Source organism: Pinus tabuliformis, chromosome 1_2 (assembly GCF_031772625.1).
Source record: "Pinus tabuliformis cultivar Carrire ecotype Pingquan chromosome 1_2, CPIR1, whole genome shotgun sequence".
Classification (NCBI taxonomy): Eukaryota; Viridiplantae; Streptophyta; class Pinopsida; order Pinales; family Pinaceae; genus Pinus; species Pinus tabuliformis.
In genome coordinates, this window is record NC_142298.1 from 1,086,541,139 (window position 1) to 1,086,561,554 (window position 20,416).

The 20,416-nt window shown below is 35.0% G+C and overlaps 1 protein-coding gene and 2 pseudogenes across 3 annotated transcripts; 1 reads left to right on the forward strand and 2 right to left on the reverse strand.

Annotated features, from left to right (window-relative positions):
• Positions 1-6,356: 6,356 nt before the first annotated feature.
• LOC149209953 (uncharacterized) lies at positions 6,357-9,834 on the reverse strand. The gene is made up of 3 exons (XM_089398825.1): positions 7,241-9,834; positions 6,800-7,140; positions 6,357-6,479 (listed from the first exon to the last, which is right to left on the reverse strand). The coding sequence occupies exons 1-3, from the start codon at positions 9,798-9,800 to the stop codon at positions 6,357-6,359; spliced, it is 3,024 nt and encodes a 1,007-aa protein (XP_089254951.1). The 5' UTR covers positions 9,801-9,834.
• A 3,795-nt stretch (positions 9,835-13,629) lies between these two features.
• LOC149209954 (17.6 kDa class I heat shock protein-like) lies at positions 13,630-14,270 on the forward strand (annotated as a pseudogene). The gene is made up of 2 exons (XR_016252261.1): positions 13,630-13,864; positions 13,960-14,270. The product of XR_016252261.1 is annotated as a 17.6 kDa class I heat shock protein-like (transcript).
• Positions 14,271-17,574: 3,304 nt separating this feature from the next.
• Positions 17,575-18,311, reverse strand: LOC149209955 (18.1 kDa class I heat shock protein-like; annotated as a pseudogene). The gene is made up of 2 exons (XR_016252262.1): positions 18,077-18,311; positions 17,575-17,981 (listed from the first exon to the last, which is right to left on the reverse strand). The product of XR_016252262.1 is annotated as an 18.1 kDa class I heat shock protein-like (transcript).
• Between the last annotated feature and the right edge of the window lie 2,105 nt (positions 18,312-20,416).

Consider the following 20,416-nt stretch of genomic DNA (forward strand, 5'->3'; position numbering starts at 1 on the left):
TTTCGAAAATAAGGCAACAAAGTATGCTTAATTTCCCATAAACATTTTTCAACTTAGTATAATAATGTTGAACCTATCAAATACGCCTCATCAATCAACATAACACAAAGTTGTTTGCAATGTTTTGTCAACGTGTCTAATTTTTCACCTTTAAGCGAAATATATCCTGATTTGTTAAATAGTAATTAGAATGCAAAATGCAACATTATACCACTTGCATTGAATGCTTCCTTTCCTAGATATGTTGTTACGATTCCTTTTAATTGAGTTGGGCCATATATGAACATGTTGTTATATAAGGGAATTAGAGATTGAAATATTGCTATAATAGTAGACATTTTTCCAATGCCCGCACCGCCTGTTACAAGTACATACAATGGGTCATTTAGATTTTTTTTTTCTCATGCATGCAATGAAAATGCTTATGTTCCACATAGACCAGGTGTTATCACTTAGAGATTTTCCTTAGCTGTGGAAGGAAACTCTAAATGAAACCTCAAACCAAACTTTAAAATTAGAAGTTGGCCCTTCCAATCCTGAGAGGGATTTATCTTTGAGTCCGCTACTCAGGGTCAATGCAGTAACAACTCACTCATATGTTAAGTGGCTAGATTTAACTTGTAAAATTGATGGACTTGGTTGGAAAAATGGTAACTTTAACCATTGAGCATTGAGTCATGAGGTTGATACTAGTAAAATTTCCAAGATTTGGGGTAAGACATACAAAGATCAAAGGCATAGACCAAGTTTATTTAGACTTCCAGATATTCAGATGGTAAGCAGAAAGAAGACAACTCATTACAAAACACAAATTAATGAAATATGTGTAACTTTAGAGGATAAAATCAGAAATTTGAAACTAAAAACAACATAGCATAGAGTATGAATTCCATTGTTTATAAAATGAGTTTCAAACATGAAGAAATAACAAATATGAGATTTACTAAGAAGGCATACATGACAAAGAACAGACTGATAAACACAAAAAATAGTCTCGAATATGTAAGTCTAGAACTTCTGTCTCAAAAAATTTATATATATCAAAATAACAGATACACATTGTCTATTTTTTTGCAAAAACCAACCTTTGGTCCTCTTTCATGATTTCATTATAGAATATTTACAACAACTGAAACCATAACTTTTAGGGAAGCTTTAATTACAAAATATCTAAAATATCAAAAAGATTATTAAGATCCAAAAGAAATGGATCTAAAAACCTCCTCATATATCTTTAGTTTGCAGTTTGAAATGATCAAGGAGATGGTAAGATCTGATCCCAAATTGAATTGATGAGGTGGCTCATCAACAACTGTCTATGAGTTTTTTTTTGCGAATTATTGAAAAATAGTGTCCAAATATGCCTTAGTATCTCCCAAAATGTGATAGCTGTGTAAAAATTGAAAGAGGTTTTTGTAAATAAATCCGTTCTCAACAAAAGTCTCATTCAGATTTGAAAACATCATTTTTATCTTTTCGGAAACTGCGCCCAAAGTTACTATCTTTTATAGGAAAAACATAGTAAAATAGAATGATGTCATTTGATTTGTCAGTGTCATCATTTTAAATTTTTTGAACCAACACTGACAAATTCTTTGTCAACGTGCCTGCATTTTCGGTGGAAGATTTTAAACAATTGCTCCAAGCCATTACCCCTGAAGTCTTTATCCTAATACTAAACTGTGATAACACCATGATTCCCAATTAGGGATATGGTTTGATTTATAGAAAATTCTCCTTTTGATACTTCGCCTATGAGCTTATTAAAATAAAATTTGTAACATCAAAACATTTTCAACTTCTTGAGTGTAATTGGTATTGTACCTGATAAGGAGTTTGAAGAGAGATCTAAGAGCATGAAAATTTATAAATTTCCGAGTGAGTTTGGAGTAGAACCTTGGAAGGCATTTCGAGATAAGTTCAACGATTGAAGAGCAATGCAATTTCCAAGCATAGTTGGAATTATCCCAGCCAATTGATTGCCAGAAATGTTTATAGCCCAAACCATTACAATCTTACTAATCTCTGTAGGTAATGAGACTTCTAATAAATTCCATGACGAATTCAAATAGAATTGTAGATTAGAAAGACTGGAAATTTCGTGTGGTATGCTTCCAATAAGTTTATGTGAGACAAGTCTAGCAATTCCAAATTTGTGCACTTTCCTAAAACAAAAGGTACCTTATCAGATAAGAAGTTGTGATGAAGATGAAGCATTCTCAATTATTGAAGGTAGTGCAAGGAATTGAGAATTCTTCTTGAAAGCATGTTTTTACTAAGATCTAAAAGACCAAAATGTTTTAATGATTGAAAATCATTAATGTGTCCTCCCAATTTATTGTTTCCAAAATCCAATCTTTCTAAGTCTATAAGACTTTGCAAAGATAGAACACTACCAAATTTAAAAATATTTCTACTTAAATTGAAAAAAATGAAACCAATAAAATTACTAATGTTTCCTACTAATATATGATAATATTTGCTAATATCAAAATAGATAAATTAGTAGAAAATGTGCCTATGATAAATGGTGAAATACCATTTAATGTATTTTAGGCAAATTTAATATATATTGTTCTCTAACAATTAGTTAGTGCAGTGAAAAAATGCATAGTGATATCACTGCTATAAAGCTTAATATTATGGAGCCATAGCTCTTCAACGAGGGATAATTTGCCCCATAACAGAGTATACTAAAGTTGCTTAGCTTGACACTCAATTCCCAGGGAATGCGTGCTGTTAATTTATTTTCGGAAAAGGACAATTCAGTCAGAGAGCAAATGTTTGGTAAACAAGTGGGAATGCTACCTGACCATTCATTGAATTGAATATAAAGCAGTTGTAAACTAGTGAGCAAACCCAAGTGAATTGGGATATTCCCTCTCAAATTATTCAATGCGAGGTCGAGAATAACCAGGTTATAGCATCTCGAAATGTTACCTGGAATGCTTCCTTCCAATTGATTGGAGCGCAACCAGAGTTCTCTCAAACGGAAGAGACGTCCCAATTGAGGCGGGATATCGCCGTGGAGAGCATTGTGTGAAAGATGGAGGGAGCGAAGAAACTACAAATTGCCGAGAGAAGAGAAATGGGGCCTCACAGATTCATAGCAGTGAGGTTGAGAGCTATGACTCTGGCTATTTCATGGCGGCGGGTGCAGTTGATACCAGTCCAATTGCACCAATGGGTGGGACTCTAGTTGGCCATGGATTTCTAATGGGAGTTAATGAAGAAATCTAGATTATTCTAGATGTATCATTATTAAATTTTTGTTGTGATTGTGATATCTCAGTCAAGTTATTTTGACTTCTCAACAGATTTGTAATTCTTTAAATGTATGATCTTTTTTGCTGATGAAAGTAGAACGCGCTGAGTGCAGGTATTTTCTACGGTCAGGGCTTGCACATTTTTTTCATCTACAAGAATTAATATGGTTTTTTTTTATCTTTTATATAAATCTAATATTGCTTTTAAGTGTGTAGATATTGATAGTAAAAAAAACAATAAAACTTGAAGAAATTGCAATCATTAAGGACAAGTATAAGTCCCAATAACCTGCAACAATGTGGAATATAAAGAATGTTAGCCCGCAATCAAGATCAAGAAAGAGGAGATTAAGAGTTCAAGTGTTCCACTTTTGGCCCAAAAAACATAAATAGAAGGAGAAGTTCCACCACTATCTTATGGCAAGAAAGGTGAAGATGAAACTGCACCAGCAAATGAACAAACATGAATCTTTTAGCAAAAAAACAAAAATGGACGCTTTGTTATCAAGTCTTTTTTATGTAGTGTTGTAAGCCTCGCTGACACAGAGACTAGCTGGCATGCTATTCATGTTATGCTTTGATCCAGTTCTCTGTTAAGGGGGGACTTGGAATAATGGAGAAATATAAGGTGTTCTAGATTAGCTGTTTGTTGAGATTATAGGTCATATTTAGTTCTTGGATCCTATAAATCCATAATTTTACATATTTATGAACATTCTAAGTGATTGAACAATAGTGTTGTGTTACGAACCTGAGAGTTGCTCCTCTCCTAAATTTTAGTTTTCTGAGGATTGTAGGCAATAAAGGATTTGAATTCCAACAATAATTTTGGATCATCGTGAGTTGATTTTGCTAAAAAAGAAGAGAAAGAGAAGAAAAATAAAAGTGGGTAGCTTGATATTTGAAAACTAAAACAAAATGCAATGGAGAGAGAATGATTACAATGTATGATATTGGATCCATTTTAACTCTAGATCTACCCAATATTAAGAGGAATAAAATATTTTGAGATGCAAATCTCTCTTAAAGTAAAAAGATATTTGATCCCTCTAAACTCTTAGTAAATCCTCTAAACTCTTTAATAAATCCCTAATTAAAATAGATCTAAACTAAACCATCACTTCACTTCTATATTAATAAAACTCGCTTAAATAAAAATAACAATCCATATTCACACTGACATAACACTAATATTACCATTTTGATCTGCATGTCCACACCTCGTGCTCTTGTTACTACCGAAGTACTGCGGCAGGAGAATAAACAACCAATGCAAAATCTCTTATTCACATTAACCTGAGTTACATTATGCTTAGTATAAAGAATAATATTTATATATTAATATTATGTTTAAAGAAATATATTTATAAAAAAAACCATGACAACGAGTCAAAAATAAAAATACAATATATTTAAAAATATATATTTAATTATAATTCAAAATTAATGTAATTAAGAAACCATATTTAATAATAAAGAGAGAATCTTGAGTATATCAGAGAATGTATGCGGATGGTAAGTGATTGAGGATTCTTAGAATACATGGGTAAAATTTGATGGGCAAATTGCTTGTCATGGGGTGATTTGTTGGACCGTTTAAAAATGGAGTTGTCTTTAGTGCGATTTTTTAAATTTTTTGGTGCCACTAGAATCCCGTGGAAAAATTTGAGGTAAAATCTTTATTTATGTATTGTAAACTGGTTTTTTGACTGTATATATATGGATTCAACACTCTCAAAAACCCCTAGAGCACTTAGATTGTACAGGGGTTACCCATCAAACTTGTGATTTCAATAAATTCCTGCCAGATTTTAGAGAAATTAAACCGGAAAAACCCACCTCAAAAACTCCCAAAAAGTCACACTAAGGACAACTCATTTGAAAATTTGCAAAAATATCAAGGTCTTTTTTTGAAATTGTGAAAACCGTTGTGAAAACTGTCAAATTTAACGGGTGGATCTATTTTGAAATTCCAACCCTGGCTAAATATCCCAAGAATCTGCAATCACTTAAGTGCTTATCTGGATATATTGACACTATATGAGAATACATGTTATATGAGAGAGAACATATCCAGATGAGCAAGTGATTGAGGATTCTTGGGATACATGAGCGAAATATTCCAGGAATCTGCAATCATTTAAGTGCCCATCTGAATATATTGTCTCTATATAGAAATACATAAACAGAATATTCCAAAAATCTACAATTACTTAAGTACCTTTCTAGATATGTTGTCTCTGATATATAATCTTTATATAAAAACAACACCCTTAACTTTTTATTATTAAATGTTATTTGTGAATTATTAAACTCAGGGTATCCAGATAGAACCATATCCAGTCAGATTGATTATGTAAAAATGGATTTTAAGAAGAAAAAGCAGCCTTACTTTCATTACTTAAAACAAAAGAGGTCACAATAAGTACAGATCAAATCAGTTTCATCAAAGAGATCAATGTCCGGCATTAGCATTCCAGCCAGGAAAAAAACAGAGATCGCCAGAAAAAAACAGAGATCACAAAAAACATTGCTGACAGAAACATAAACCAAACCAAAACAGACCAAAACAGTGGGATCTGCTGATCTCAAAACAGAGGCAAATATAACCACCAAGACCAGAAAACAAAAGCTCCATACCGCCTGATCAATACTGAAGTCAGAAATAGAGAAATAAGTCATCCCCAAAAAAAAAGGGGGAAAGAGAGGGCCTCCCCTGGCTCTAGAACATGAAACTGACGGAGCACACTACAGGGCGAGGCAGACGACCTTTTTGGAAAGGAGGTCTGCCTCACAGTTCTGTTCCCTACGGATATGGAAGCAACCAAACCCCGGATTGCTCTGAATGATTTCGCTTCGACCCCATTAGACTGCCCCTAAGTGAAGTCCCTGTTTAGGTTCTTTACAACCGGAGGAGGGTTTAACCCTTACACCCGCCCGCCCTTCAACATTCAGCAACAGATGAGGCAGTGTGTCATTGAAAACAACAGAAACGACCTTGAGGTCATTCCCGCGGATTACACTGAAGCTTTACACTCAACAGATATGCAATATATTTTGAATGGATTGGATATAGCTGGTGAGCATTGTTCACTCGCGAGTGAGAGCAGCAATGCCATGGAAACAGAGGCCAGCTGGAAGGTGCTGTGGTAGAATCATTGTGTTTTCTTCTTTGCAATCTGTAAAAACCATATGTAGGCCGTACACAAATACCTGGGTCGATTAAAGTAAATATAGATTTAGTATTGTAAAAAACAATATATTTTTCTTTTTGAATAGGAATACACATACAATATTATATTAACATAAATTTGCTTGAGTAACTAAAAATACTGTAACTATTGCAACAACAAAGATAAAATGGAAACAACAAAGATAAAATGGAAAGTTTTTGTTGTTGTAATTTACCCCAATTAAAATGTAGAAGAACTTTGATCATTTGATGTAGTTGCAACATTCTTTGTTGTGGATGCATCTCTAAGTAAATTGGACAAGCATTGTCTTGGTCTTTTGGAAAAGTCATTCTTTCCCACCCAATCCTCTTTGAGGCTCTTTAACATAAATGCTACATCTCTCATAGTTGGTCGTTCTTCAGGTGAGTCTTTTGAACAACATAAACCAATGGACAACAAAGAAGATAGACATTTATATACTTCATCTTCTTCAAATGTATCTCCATCCAACTCAGTTAGAAGGCTATTGTCAATTATATCCTTCAATCTACTTGGAAATGCAGAGTTAACCCATGTGTGCAAGGTTAGGCCTCCAACAAAGATGTCACTAGTTGGCGCCATTCTAGTAAGCATTTCCAGTAACATAATGCCATAGCTATAAACATCTCCTTTGATGGAAACTGTCCCACCCAATCCATATTCTACATTAAAGACAACCATGTTCAAATTTTATTTAGACAAACCATACAAATTTATTAATAATGAAAAAACAAGCATAACTAATGTTTTGAAAATACATACCTGGAGCAATATATCCTATAGATCCTTTCAAAGAAAGTGTTGAAGCAAGTGAATCAATAGAGGTTGCACCAATTAGTCTTGCAATCCCAAAATCTGTTACATGACCTAACATGTCCTCATCCAAAAGCACATTGCTAGGTTTTATATCACAATGCACTACTTGCACAGGAGAATCATGATGAAGATATTCCATAGCATGAGCCACATCTATGAGAATGCTTAATCGTGTTTCCAATCCCAATTCACACACTTGTTCATCATTATTGTCATCTCTATCAGGATACAAATGCCTTTCTAAGCTTCCATTACACATAAACTCAAACACTAAACCTTTGAAATGGAGGTTAGAACATGAGGTTATGATTCTCACAAGATTTCGATGACGAACATTTTGCAACACCTTACATTCTACTTCAAAACTATTCTCAGCTTGGGCATTTTGAAGATTGAGAACTTTCACAGCAAGAAGTGTACCATCAGTCAAAGTTCCTTTGTAGACTGATCCAAAACTACCCTTCCCCAACAAGTTAGCCTCATTAAAGCCATTTGTTGCTTGGAAAAGCTCTTGATATGAGATCCTTCGATGCTCCACTTTTTGTAAAATAGCTAGTGGAATACTAAAGTTTGGTATTTTCAAATTCCCTCTCCAAAGGAATGATAAAAGGAGACAACATAATATGAAACCAACACCAAGAATAGGCAACAACACCATTTTTATGACTTTAACATGACTATTGGATGTTGGACATGAACGTAATGAAAGTTCTTGTATTCCACATATACCAGGATTTCCAGTTAAGGATATGGTTTGATTTATAGAGAATTCTCCTTTTGAAACTTCACCTGTGAGCTTATTAAAAGATAAATCTAAAGATTGAAGCATTTTCAACTTCTTGAGTGTAATTGGTATTGTACCTGATAAGGAGTTTGAAGAGAGATCTAGGAACATGAGATTTTGTAAATTTCCAAGTGAATCTGGAATAGAACCTTGGAAGGCATTTCGAGATAAATTCAATGATTGTAGTGCGAGGCAATTACCAAGCATAGTTGGAATGAGCCCAGTGATTTGATTGCCAGAAACGTCTATAGCTTGAGCCATTACAATCTTACTAATCTCTGAAGGTAATGAGCCTTCTAATAAATTCCATGACAAATCCAAATAGAATTGTAGATTAAAAAGACCAGAAATTTCATGTGGTATGCTTCCACTAAGTCTATTGTGAGACAAGTCGAGCAATGCCAAATTTGTGCACTCTCCTATAGTGGCAGGTATCTGACCAGATATGAAGTTGTGATGAAGATAAAGCATTCTTAGTTGTTGAAGGTAGCGCAATGAATTGGGAATTCTTCCTGAAAGCCTGTTTCTACTAAGGTCCAAAAGACCAAGATGCTTTAATGGTTTAAAGACATTTGGGATTTTTCCTTCTAACTTATTGTTTCCAAAATCCAATCTTTCTAATTTTACAAAGCTTTGCAAAGATGGAATACTACCATTGAATATATTTCCACTTAAATTGAGAAAGGTTAAACTACTAAGGTTACTAATTTGAAAAGGGATATTTCCTTCTATTCTATTCCGGAATAAAGCAAAGAGAGATAGATTAGAAGAAAGTTTTCCTATTGTAGATGGTAAAACACCACTTAGTTTATTATGACCCAGGCGTAATTTTTGTAAATGTGAACAATTAGTAAGAGCTGTGATAAAAGGCATAGTAACACCACCACTCTCAAATTGATTATATCCCAAGTTTAAACTCTGAAGAAATGATAGCTTACCTAATTCTATTGGCACAATCCCCTGTAAATAATAATTGAAACTCAAATCTAATATTACAAGTTTGGAACAATTGCCAATAGATATTGGTATGTTTCCACTCAACTGATTATTCCATAAACTGAGTATCGTCAACTGGTTGAGCTTGCCAAACTCCGAGGGAATATGCCCTGTCAAATTGTTTATGGCAATTTCCAAGTCAGTCAAGGAAGATATATTTGACAGGGAAGTAGGAATCTTACCTGATAAATGATTGATTTGAAGATAAAGCAGTTGTAGATTAGCGAGTAGACCCAATTCTACGGGGATATTTCCTGTCAGAGTGTTAAACGAGAGGTCCAGCACAACCAAATTATGACAATTTGAAATGTTACGTGGAATGCTTCCTTGCAATTGATTGCTGGGCAATGAGAGTACTCTCAGACGAAAGAGACGTCCCAATTGAGGCGGGATAGAACCATGCAGCGCATTGTGTGCTAGATCAATTGAGCGGAGAAATGACAAATTGCCGAGAGAAGGAGAAATGGGGCCTTGCAGATCCATAGCAGTGAGGTTGAGGGCGATGACCCTGTCCATTTGATGGCGCCGTGTGCAGGTAATGCCAGTCCAGTTGCACAACGGATTGGAGGGACTCCAATTGGCCATGGAATGCTGAGGATCCTTGGCAATAAGGGACTTGAATTCCCACAATGATTTTCGATCATCATGAATTGATTTTGCAAAGGAAGAGACAATGAAGAGGATAAAAAAATGCAGAGAAATATAAAAACGGAGAGGAGTTAACATGATTTCTGAAACTCAAATAAACGCAGTAGAGAGGGGAAATGAAAACAATGGATATAGTATGGGTGTTCTCACAACTACTTATAGCGTGGGAGGTAGAGGAAAAGAAGTATAGGATGGCTACATATGCGGTGAAAACTCTGCCAACAAGGCTGAGTGTACCCATCGATTTCAGTGTAAGAAGTTGTCAGCTGACATATTCAGTATAGGAGGGCTACAGTGTAAGAGGTTTTCAGCTGGCATATTCAGTATAGGAGGGTTACTGCCGTGAAAACTTAGGCAGAGTGTACTTATTAAAGGGTTGAGAGGGTTTAGTAATAATTTTCTTATTAAAATATACCAGGGCTATATCTCTTATGAGTGAAAACTTTGTTAATTAGGCAAAGTGTACCCATCAATTGTCAGCTGACATATCTAGTATAAGAGGGCTAGATATGCGGTGAAAACTCTGCCAACCAGGCAGAGTGTACCCATCAATTTCAGTGTAAGAAGTTTCAGTGTAAGAAGTTGTTAGTTGGTATATTTATTAGAGGGCTGAGAGGGTTTAATGATAATTTTTCTAATAAAGTATAAGATGACTATATATGTAGTGAAAATTTCGTCAATTACGAAAAGTGTACCTATCAATTTCAGTGTAAGAAATTGTCAACTAATCTCTATTAAAAAACTGAGAGTTTAATGATAATTTCTCTAACTAAATTTAAGGTTTATTATAATGCACCATTCTATTAAAAAGAATTATTAGAGGGTTGAGAGGGTTTAATGATAATTTTTCTAATACAGTATAAGATGGCTATATATGTAGTGAAAATTTCATCAACTAAGCAGTGTGTACCCATCAATTTCAGTGTAAGAAATTATCAACTAATCTCTATTAAAAAATTGAGAGAGTTTAATGATAATTTCTCTAACTAAATTTAAGTTTTATTATAATGCACCATTCTATTAAAAAGAATTAAGAATAGGTTATCTTATCTATATTAACTCTTTCTTGATTCTTGCGGATCCTAAAAAAAAATGATATCTTCAATGAAAAAATATCCATCTAGAAGATGTTTATAATTTCTCACCAACGACCTAATTCCAACAGCGACGGATGTGCCATGTTGTGGCCAAAACTCTCCCACGGAAGCAGAGAGTGACTCAATTCCGTGATATTTTGCACCGAATTCATTTTTAGTGTAGAAGAATGGGTAGTGTGGTTGGTAAGAATCAATCTCACACCACTTATCATCAGGGTTGGAATTTCAAATAGGGACATTCTGTCAAAATGGACGGTTTCGACCACTTTGGTGTAGGTTTTGATGATTTCACCGAAGAATAATGATAGTTCTGAAATTTTAAAATCAATCACTTTTATTGCAAAGTGTGTTCATATTTCACTTTTTTTAATTAGATAAATCAATTTTAATTAATAAATGTTAATCAACATTATTATTAGAAAAAATATGGATTATTTTAAAAATATAATTAATAATATAAAATTAATCTATATTATAGTAATAATAATAATATATTTTAGCTCATGGGAGTAGAGTGGATAGTGATAGGGTATTCTATTGAAGCACTTCATGGTGAAAATGTCACCTGTTAAAAATTGTATGGGAAAAAATCCAACCATGCTAAGGGCTAGTGGGGGGCTAGTGAGGCCCAGGCCAGATGTGATCCTTGGGTGATTTTGATGGCCTAGATGCCCTGGGTCACAACTACTCAACCCACAGGTTAGTCATGATAGTCATCTTAGGACTCACATAAACTAGCAAACAAATAATAATAATAATAATATATTTTAAATAGCTAAATACCTTTAAAAAAAATCAACTTAACATGGGTTGAAAGGCTCACACCAAAAATATCATTTTTTTTTTCCTTTCTAATGACTCACATAAACTAGCAAACAAATAATAATAATAATAATAATATATTTAAATAGCTAAATACCTTTAAAAAATATCAACTTAACATGAGTTGAAAGACTCACATGAAAAATATCATGGTTTTTTATTTTATTTTTTTATCACTCTTTCTGCTAATCGCAAGAATCAAGGAAGAGTCAAGATTATCTGGCTCTCAATGGTGTATCATGTAGTTCTCAATGGAGGAAGAGTCAAGATTATGTGGCTCTCAATGGTGTATCATGTGGCTCTCAATGGAGTATCATGTCACGATGAGACTTGAAATTAAGTGGAGTGGTTATCATTAAACCCTCCCAACCACCTAAAAGAGACTCAATTGACATCATATTAACATCAAATCAATTCAAAAATATATTAAATAAAAAAAATCAAACATTCTTTCAATATTATTATGTCTTTCTTTAAAACTCTTAATCTATTTATGCTATCACATAAAAAAAAAATAACATGTTAATATCAAATCAATTCAAAAACTTACTTAATTTAAAAATTAAACATTCATTATAACTTTCTTTAAAGGTTTTTTAATCAACTAATCGTATAAGATTCTAGGCCTTACAAAGTTATTTTACATTTATGATGACAAAATATAACATGTTAATATTAAAATCAAATTAAAGCCTTTAAAGTATGTTCCTTTCATTATTCATAATATTTAAAGTAGGTTCGTTTCACAATTTAAAATATGTTTGTTTCATTATTTATAATATTTAAAATATGGTCCGCATGGGGTAGCTGAAGTGGCAATGGTCGTGGAAATGAAGTCTCACCGAACTGGAGATCTTGGGTTCAATTCTTGTGCTACCCTCCCCGGAAATGGGGTGAATAACGAACATATAAAAACTCGAAAATGAAAAGGTTCTACGTAAACTTACAAAAAAAAATAATCTTTAAAGTATGTTTGTTTCACTATTCATATAGTTAAAGAATAAATTTTTGATGTAAAAATATATATGGCTCTTATACAACAATGTGATGTTTGGCTTGGTCATGACGTTAAAATTAGATAATAATATTAATAATATAGTCAAGGCTACCCCAAGTTTACTATTAAGAAATTCTCTTTAAAATTTAAAGGCTTCACTCAAATAAAAAATCAAACTTGCACTTTAAAGTATGCGTAAGTTAAACTTTTTAAGTTAACTTGTTCTTAAAGTTTAGTATTGGTGATTTTAAAAGCATAATATATTTTGTAGTCTATTTATTTACTTATTTTTATTTTTTTTCTCTCGTTTTCTTCATAGTTTATTAGATAATTACTCGACTTTGGTAATTTAAACAAAAATATTTTCACATTAATTAAGCATTATAATTACAATTTTTTTCTCTCACGATGAATCTTGTTATCAACATCCAATTAAATTTAAGTGTTTACATTATTTTTTTGAGACATATTCTAGGGTTTCAAAATTTTTCTTTATCATTAATGTGCTACTATTAAGCAAGGGGAGTAGTCTACCTAGGTGGTAGAATGGCCCGTTTTCCGTCACCGGCCGGAAAATCGTCCGGCTCCGGCCACCGGGAATGTCTCTGCCCTCCGCCACCCTCCTTCTCCGCTTCTCTGCCACCCTCCCCTGGCAATCCTGACATTCCCTGCCAGGGCCTGACAAAAAATCGGATTCGGATCGCAGGGAATTCGAATTGTCACCCGCGCGCAGGTAGACTACTCCCTCTCTTTCTGTATCAAGATACCAAAAGAGTCCGTTCTGGAAGCTTCAACTGTTGTTGGGCGTCTCTGGAACCATCATCGCAATCCCTTAAATTTCCCTCTCTCTGCGCTTGGTCATCGAATTGGTGATTTCCCTCTACTTTGTGCTAGTTCAGCGTTCGATGCTTGCTTTGATTTTCCTTTCGACACTTTAAATTCTGTGGATTTGACCGATTTGTCACTCTACGGTAAGAAAAAGCTTTAAAGAATGGCCTTGACTCCTTTCCTTGGTTGATCGAGGGCTGGAAGCCTGTGGGATCCATGGGACCGCAACCTGTTCGATCCGTGGGTACCTGTTTCTCGAATCTGGGACGTCTTCGACCACGGCAGCGCGTTGGACTCCCCGACCTTTTCCTTCTCTCGGGACGCGCAGGCCATTGCCAACACGAAACTCGACTGGAAGGAAACCCCCGAAGCTCATGTTTTCACGGCGGATTTGCCCGGTAAGTTACCCTTTTATTTGCATTAATTCCTCCGCATAAATATTTGCATTCTATTAGTTAAATAACCGGCAGTCCCGTTGAATTTATGTGTGCAGGGCTGAAGAAGGAAGAATTGAAGATTGAATTGGTCGACAATGGGAGTCTGAGAATAAGCGGAGAAAGGCACAAAGAAGATGTGCAGGAAACGGACCAGTGGCACCATGTGGAACGGTCGAGTGGACGATTCATGAGGCAATTCTGGCTGCCGGATAATGTGAATGCGGATGGCATCTCTGCAAAATTGGAGAACGGTGTTTTGACTGTGAATGCGCCAAAGATTAAACCGGCAGTTGTCTCTAATGGCGATGCCAAACCTATTGAGATTTCTGCAAAGGACAAGTAAAAGGGAGCCATTGTAATTCGTGATCTAGGGCTTTCTCAAGTACAGATGCTTGAAAATAATTGCGGTCATTTAGTGTCTTGATTAGTGAGTGTACTCTTTGGCTGTGGTTAATAGAATATATCTCCTTTTGTTTTCTTTTTCGTCTTACATGATTCTTTCCCTAACATTTTTGAAGTTGTTCTCTGTGTCAACATTTTTTGGGGCTCTGGTGGTGAATTATTAACGCTTTACCTTTGAAGGATTTTTTTCGGAGTTTTTCGGAGGCATGTACTGAGGTGGAGGAATTGTCTGTTAAAAGTGGCTGGTTGGGTGGAATTTGAGTAAAAAAATTTCAAAAATTCTTGTAGATGCAGTGTTTGAATACAAAAATCCCTATAAATTTTTTCCAAAATATGACAAAAATTTCCATAATTTAAAAAAAAACATAACTTTAAAAACAAACATATCATTCCCCGGGTATTTTAATGTAATATTTAAGACCAATTATTTCCATTTGATATTTAACAACAAACAAATCGTTCAAGGAGTATTTAAATGTAATATCTAAAAACAAACGTGTTTAAATCTAGTATTTAAAACCAAACAGCCACTATGCCGTAGGGATGTTTTAAGATCATGTTCGAAAACTGATTGATCTATTCGCTACTCACAATTTTTTAATTGCGTCAGATTTGAAAATCAATTATATATATATAAATAATCAGTCTAAGTTGGATATATATATATATTTTGGTTAAGAGTTCAGTTTAAGTTTTAAAATGAAATGTATATATATTTAATATGTGTGTCAAAGAATTGAGTAAAGGGTAAAAGGTAGATCACTTTAAATGAGTGAAAAGAAGAAATTATGGATGAGACAAAATAACGAATGGAAACTAGAATATTTAACTCAATGCATGTTCCATAGATAGCAAGGATTTAAATAGTTTTATTATAGAGATGTTTCTTAAGTGTATATGGGGAAAAGAGTTGGGTAGAAAAAAGAAGTATTATGTTCAAGAATTCAGCCCTACGTGTGATCCCAATAAAAAGAGTACATTGGTGTTAGCATTCTATGGAGAGCAAAGATTCTTATTACTCAATTAAGAACTAATTCATATCAACTACGGTGCTAACATGTTTTTTGAAAAGACCTAAAGAAGCTTGGGAAGAACGGGTAAAACATTTCATTTTGAAATATGATAGAGAACAAAGATTCTTATTGCTCAATTCAGAACTAACTCACATCAACTACAGTGCTAAACACGTTTGTAGAAAAGACCTAAAAAAGCTTGAGAAGAATGAGTAAAACATTTCATTTTGAAATGTGATGTTTTCAAAGACATCAACAATAGTATGTTAACATCGGTTGCTTGACATTATTTTCTCAATGAAAGAACTGTTAGAAAATTAGGTCAACTTTGTCCTCCATTACCATATCGTTCTCAGTCACAAAAAACCCTTCAATGGGGCGAAAATACTGGTTATGCATAAGAGGATTTCCAAAAGTGGGTACATCCTGTAAATATTCTCTCAAGTGGGGAGTACCCTGAATCCTCTTCTGCGCATGACATTTGATGACAGCCCCTAATGTTGATGGCTCCCTTACTTTTATTTTGCATTGCAGATATCAGGAAAGAATGCAATGAAGACAGAAACAGAAGATTTTATAAAATTCAAAGATGATGATAACGATGAAAACTATTAAATCACTCACAGATGGTAAGGAATGAACACACTATATCATTCAGGCACGATAATAACAATAACAATGTATGTTATATAAATGAAAAGAAACCAGAGAAGATGGTATTCCTAACTGAAGTCACGCCTGTTGTTCGTTAAACTCGTTTCAGAAACCAGAATTAGCTGTTCCAGAAACTAGACTTTAGCTGTTGTAGAATTTATGACCAGAAGAATTGACCGGCTAAGGTCTGGTTGTTCAATTCAGTTAAGGTATATCGCTGATTCTCCGGGTCAGCGATTATGCATTGCAATCTTGGTCAGGGTCTTTCATACAATTGCAATTGTATGATGATTTGACCTAATTTTCTAACAGTTCTTTCATTGAGAAAATAATGTCAAGCAACCGATGTTAACATACTATTGTTGATGTCTTTGAAAACATCACATTTCAAAATGAAATGTTTTACTCATTCTTCTCAAGCTTTTTTAGGTCTTTTCTACAAACGTGTTTAACACTGTAGTTGATGTGAGTTAGTTCTGAATTGAGCAATAAGAATCTTTGTTCTCTATCATATTTCAAAATGAAATGTTTTACCCGTTCTTCCCAAGCTTCTTTAGGTCTTTTCAACAAACCTGTTAGCACCGTAGTTGATATGAATTAGTTCTTAATTGAGTAATAAGAATCTTTGCTCTCCATAGAATGCTAACACCAATGTACTCTTTTTGTTGGGATCACAAGTAGGGCTGAATTCTTGAACATAATACTTCTTTTTTCTACCCAACTCTTTTCCCCATATACACTTAAGAAACATCTCTATAATAAAACTCTTTAAATCCTTGCTATCTATGGAACATGCATTGAGTTAAATATTCCAGTTTCCATTTGTTATTTTGTCTCATCCATAATTTCTTCTTTTCACTCATTTAAAGCGATCTACCTTTTACCCTTTACTCAATTCTTTGACACACATATTAAATATATATACATTTCATTTTAAAACTTAAACTGAACTCTTAACCAAAATATATATATATATATATATCCAACTTAGACTGATTATTTATATATATATATGTAATTGATTTTCAAATCTGACGCAATTAAAAAATTGTGAGTAGCGAATAGATCAATCAGTTTTCGAACATGATCTTAAAACATCCTTGCAGCACAGTGGCTGTTTGGTTTTAAATACTAGATTTAAACACGTTTGTTTTTAGATATTACATTTAAATACTCCTTGAACGATTTGTTTGTTGTTAAATATCAAATGGAAATAATTGTTCTTAAATATTACATTAAAATACCCAGGGAATGATATGTTTGTTTTTAAAGTTATGTTTTTTTTTAAATTATGGAAATTTTTGTCATATTTTGGAAAAAATTTATAGGGATTTTTGTATTCAAACACTGCATCTACAAGAATTTTTGAAATTTTTTTACTCAAATTCCACCCAACCAGCCACTTTTAACAGACAATTCCTCCACTTCTAACAGACAATTCCTCCACCTCAGTACATGACTCCGAAAAACTCCGAAAAAAATCCTTCAAAGGTAAAGCGTTAATAATTCACCACCAGAGCCCCAAAAAATGTTGACACAGAGAACAACTTCAAAAATGTTAGGGAAAGAATCATGTAAGATGAAAAAGAAAACAAAAGGAGATATATTCTATTAACCACAGCCAAAGAGTACACTCACTAATCAAGACACTAAATGACCGCAATTATTTTCAAGCATTTGTACTTGAGAAAGCCCTAAATCACGAATTACAATGGCTCCCTTTTACTTGTCGTTTGTAGAAATCTCAATAGGTTTGGCATCGCCATTAGAGACAACTGCCGGTTTAATCTTTGGGGCATTCACAGTCAAAACACCGTTCTCCAATTTTGCAGAGATGCCATCCGCATTCACATTATCCGGCAGCCGGAATTGCCTCATGAATCGTCCACTCGACCGTTCCACACGGTGCCACTGGTCCGTTTCCTGCACATCTTCTTTGTGCCTTTCTCCGCTTATTCTCAGACTCCCATTGTCGACCAATTCAATCTTCAATTCTTCCTTCTTCAGCCCTGCACACATAAATTCAACGGGACCGCCGGTTATTTAACTAATAGAACGCAAATAGTTATGCGGAGGAATTAATGCAAATAAAAGGGTAACTTACCGGGCAAATCCGCCGTGAAAACATGAGCTTCGGGGGTTTCCTTCCAGTCGAGTTTCGTGTTGGCAATGGCCTGCGCGTCCCGAGAGAAGGAAAAGGCTGGGGAGTCCAACGCGCTGCCGTGGTCGAAGACGTCCCAGATTCAAGAAACAAGTACCCACGGATCGAACAGGTTGCAGTCCCATGGATCCCACAGGCTTCCAGCCCTCGATCAACCAAGGAAAGGAGTCAAGGCCATTCTTTAAAGCTTTTTCTTACTGTAGAGTGACAAATCAGTCAAATCCGCAGAATTTAAAGTGTCGAAAGGAAAATCAAAGCAAGCACCGAACGCTGAACTAGCAAAAAGTAGAGGGAAATCACCAATTCGATGACCAAGCACAGAGAGAGGGAAATTTAAGGGATTGCGATGATGGTTCCAGAGACGCCCAGCAACAGTTGAAGCTTCCAGAAGGAACTCTTCTGGGATCTTGATACAGAAAGAGAGGGAGTAGTCTACCTGCGCGCAGGTTACAATTCAAATTGGAACCGGAATAAGGAGCTCCTCGGAACAATACACCACGGATACAATAGCTCGTCCCCGATTGGAGTAGTCTGTCAGGTGATGTCAGGCCCCATTCCCTGCGATCCGAATCCGATTTTTTGTCAGGCCCTGGCAGGGAATGTCAGGATTGCCAGGGGAGGGTGGTGGAGAAGCGGAGAAGGAGGGTGGCGGAGCTAGGGGAGGGTGGCGGAGGGCGGAGACATTCCCGGTGGCTGTAGCCGGACAATTTTCTGGCCGGTGACGGAAAACGGGCCATTCTACCGCCTAGGTAGACTACTCCTTAAGCAAGGTTTGTGGATCTAATCAATAAGCTATCATAAAATTATTGCAAGGTATGTTGTTCTCATCCCTATGTATTGACCTGGTTTACTCATTATCCCCTCAATAAGTGTGTTTAATCATATATTATCATCCTCCCCTAAATCATAAAACCTACTTTTAACTTATTGTACACCATAGGTAAGTCTCTCTCTCTCTCTCTCTCTCTCCCTATATATATATATATATATATAACATCAAATGAAATTGTGCACTCTAAATTAAAGAAATAACATAATATAAAATCCCACAAGCACATGATAAAAATTGATGGGGTAATAAGTAAATAATGTGAGGGTATCTCCATAAAGGTTACCTAAAAAGTGAATCCACATTAAACATAATGCTTTCCATGTCATACTCTTACATTGTCATAAATATTTACTTTACCCACTAACATAATATTCAATCACTTGGCCTGCTAAAGTAAAAAAATTATCTAAAATCGTAGCTTTTGGGAAATTAGAGAGGGGGATCTAGCCTTGTTCTAGAAAGATTCTTGGCAATAATGGTCGAAACTAGAAAAACAAGGGAAAACAAAATGAGATCAAAACACAATTACTGGTAGGGGAAAAGCATTGTTCAAGCATTATTGGGAGAAATCAACGACATAACCTATTAGGTCCCTAAAATACTAGTGCAACCCCTATATTGTTATTATTGTGCCCCATAGAAGCCCACAATTATAATTGTTGTGTCCTTGCATTATTATTTTTATGTAGACCTTAATTATATTTTGATCGTTTAGACTCCTATATATTCCAAGGAGGTCTTTTTATTTGAATTGATCCAAGTAGCTCTAGACACGCTCAGATTTAGAAGTGGCTTCAGAATAGCTCAAAAATCAAAATTATCATAATTATGTGAAACCATGACCAGATCGTAGTGTTCGTCGTCTTGATTCCAACAGTGTGAACGGTACTCAAATCCAAGTTCCTATGGTCAACTTATGGCTGGTCAAAGTTCGGGTCAAACTTGGCTAAATGTGAGTCTTAATGAGGCAACAATTTGACCGAAACCTGGCACATGAAATCTGGCCATCGGAATAGGAAAATTTGTTGCCTGCTTAATTTGTCCAGTTATCCTTATTTTTTGGTGGGGAAATTTGAACTATTGTTTTAAATATTAGAAAATAAAAAAATTATAAATAGGGTGGCGGGTTGCCACCCCTGTCACAGTGTTATTATATAACAAAAAAAAGTTGAATTGGGGTGGTGGGCCGCCACACCCTACGAACACATATCACACATAACACAAAAAAAGAACCAACTGTGGGCAGGCCACCCACCGGTAGACCCTCCCCACGAAATATAACATATGCATTGTAATGTGGCACCGACGAGATTTGAACCCACATGGCCCACGTGGGTCGTGCCCCGATGGGCAACCCCATAAACAACAATACAACCATTTCAAACATCATTATCACAATTGAATTAACCGTTGATCGTAACCACATTACAATGAGCATGCTAATTTCGCCG